The sequence below is a fragment of the Procambarus clarkii genome, chromosome 41 (assembly GCF_040958095.1).
Source record: "Procambarus clarkii isolate CNS0578487 chromosome 41, FALCON_Pclarkii_2.0, whole genome shotgun sequence".
NCBI classification, from domain to species: Eukaryota; Metazoa; Arthropoda; class Malacostraca; order Decapoda; family Cambaridae; genus Procambarus; species Procambarus clarkii.
This window is the reverse complement of record NC_091190.1, coordinates 38,190,411-38,192,725: the sequence shown is the minus strand read 5'-3', so window position 1 is coordinate 38,192,725 and position 2,315 is coordinate 38,190,411. Positions and strand designations below refer to the sequence as shown.

The 2,315-nt window shown below is 41.5% G+C and overlaps 1 protein-coding gene across 1 annotated transcript in view; it reads right to left on the bottom strand.

Annotated features, from left to right (window-relative positions):
• LOC138373315 (F-box DNA helicase 1-like) overlaps nt 1-738 on the bottom strand; it is a 39,493-nt gene extending 38,755 nt beyond the window's left edge. The window contains exons 1-2 of the mRNA XM_069339504.1: nt 602-738; nt 112-290 (exon numbers count right to left, since the gene is read on the bottom strand). Coding sequence (XP_069195605.1) covers nt 112-290; nt 602-736 — 314 coding nt within the window. The 5' untranslated portion in view covers nt 737-738. The remainder of the gene's footprint in view (nt 1-111; nt 291-601) is intronic.
• Nucleotides 739-2,315: the final 1,577 nt, after the last annotated feature.

The window sequence follows — 2,315 nt, the reverse complement described above, 5'->3', positions numbered from 1 at the left end:
AATAAGTTATACAGTCTCACTTGGAATCATCTTACATTAAGACACTGGTAATATAGTCTCATGGTGTTATCTCACTTGATAGCACTGGTGATACAGTTTATCTTGTCTTACTTGATGACACTGGGGATACAGTCTCTCACGGAAGTAAAACCGTGGTGCTGACAGTGTGTAGATATGATGTGGATGGTTGGCAGCTTTTCACTCTCCCACTTCTGGTGGAGTGGCATGTTGGATGGTACTCTCCATGGCGCCAGCTTCAGTCTATGGTGAACTTTTCTCCACGGAATAAACTGAAATTGTTCAATAGCAAATTAAGACAAACGAATTAACTGTATGACAAACAATGTAAATTACGAAAAATTCATATTCTGCATGCTGCAGTTTTCAATAGTTACACATATTATTTCCAAATTAAATTTTTTACATAATTTGAAAACTTAAATTCACCATTTATTTAATTTTTAATTCAGTGTTATATTGCTCACTGTAGGATTATATTACTCACCATTGTGTTGTATTACTCAACGATTATATAACTCACCGCCATATTTTATTACTAACTATGGGGATGAATTACTCACTGCATGGTTGCATTACTCACCGCAGGGTTGAGGATAACTGTGTACCAGTAGCGACAGACAGTTGCATCGACCGTCAACAGATGCACTAGAGGCACGTGCGAGAAAACCATCTCCAGCACCTCCGAGGGCAGGTTGAAGTCCACTTCTGAACACATCCTGCAATAGTCGTATTTTCACTTTTTCCGAACACATCCGGCAATAGTTACAAGTTATGGGAAATTTTACCACTTACATAAATGATTGTGCATTAAGTTTATAATACTTTAAGGCTATGAAGATTAGTCTTCTACTAGGTAAACGTAACTTACAATTTATTACCATATAAACTAAATTACAAGGATTTCCTATTATATTATTCCGATGAAATAATTGTTGACACGTTTGTGAAGTCTCTCCATTCTACGTAATCAAAGAGTTAAGAAATTAATACATTTAGCTATTTAAACTAGAAACTAGTCTCTGATGCTTTACACTTAATTTGAAATATAATCCAAAACGATCGTGCGCTAATTTAAATTAAATCGCCTTTCTCCCTTATAAACAAATAAATATTTACTCTCGCATGAACGCGAGGGAGGAAATGGCACCATCTTTGTTGGTGCAGGAACGCTTGCTACGAGTGTGGTGGCTGATGTGTTCGTTGCTTGTTATCTTTGATAGTGGACAACGAAGCTTATATCAACCGCTACTATAAGTTGTCACGTCTGTTCCAGAGAATACTACAGCTGTTATATCCACATACAATTTAGCCATTCTTGTTAGGTTACACGTGAAGCCTGTTATGCTGTATGTTTAATCATGAAACTAAGAAAGTATTCAGAAAAAAACACCCCAAATAAGTTATCATTAAATGATGAAGTAATATCTGAACACCTAGATATTAATAGGTAATGGAGGTAAATACCTCCCACCACCCATCACACACTTGGTAAACACCTCCCTTACTTTCACAGGATCAGGAACCTGTGCAAGGAATCATTAGAACCTTGTATACCACATGTAAGACTAATCCTGGAGTATCCGGCCCCAGCATTGTGCCCGTACCTTGTCAAGCACAGGACTAAGCAGGAAAAAGTTCAAAGGTATGCCACTAGGCTAGTCCCAGAACTAAGAGGCATGAGGAAATTTCCTCCGAGGTTACGAGGAAAGGCTGCATGAAATTAACCTAACGTCGCTGGAAGAAAGGAGAGCTCGGGGAGACATGACCACTACCTACAAAATTCTAAGAGGAATCAACAGGATAGATAAAAAGATGTTTACCATGGGGGTACTCGAACAAGGGAACAGTTGGAAACCTATAACCCAAATGAGCCACATGGACGTTATAAAACGTTTTTAGTGTCAGTAGTTAACAGATGGGATGCGTTAGGCAGTGATGTGATGGAGGCCGACCCCATACACAGTTTCATATGTAGATATGAAAGAGCCCAGAAGGCTCAGGAATCTGTACTTCAGTTGATTGATGGACGAGAGGTGGGACCAAGAAGCCAGAGCTCAACCCCCACCAGCACAACTAGGAGAATACACTTGGTAAACACCTCCCAACATCCATCACACATTTGGTTTAGCTCGACCCCCGCACACGCGGTCCAACCCCCCCATTCCACGCGCGGTCCAACCCCCCCATTCCACGCGCGGTCCAACCCCCCCATTCCACGCGCGGTCCAACCCCCCCATTCCACGCGCGGTCCAACCCCCCCCATTCCACGCGCGGTCCAACCCCCCCCATTCCAC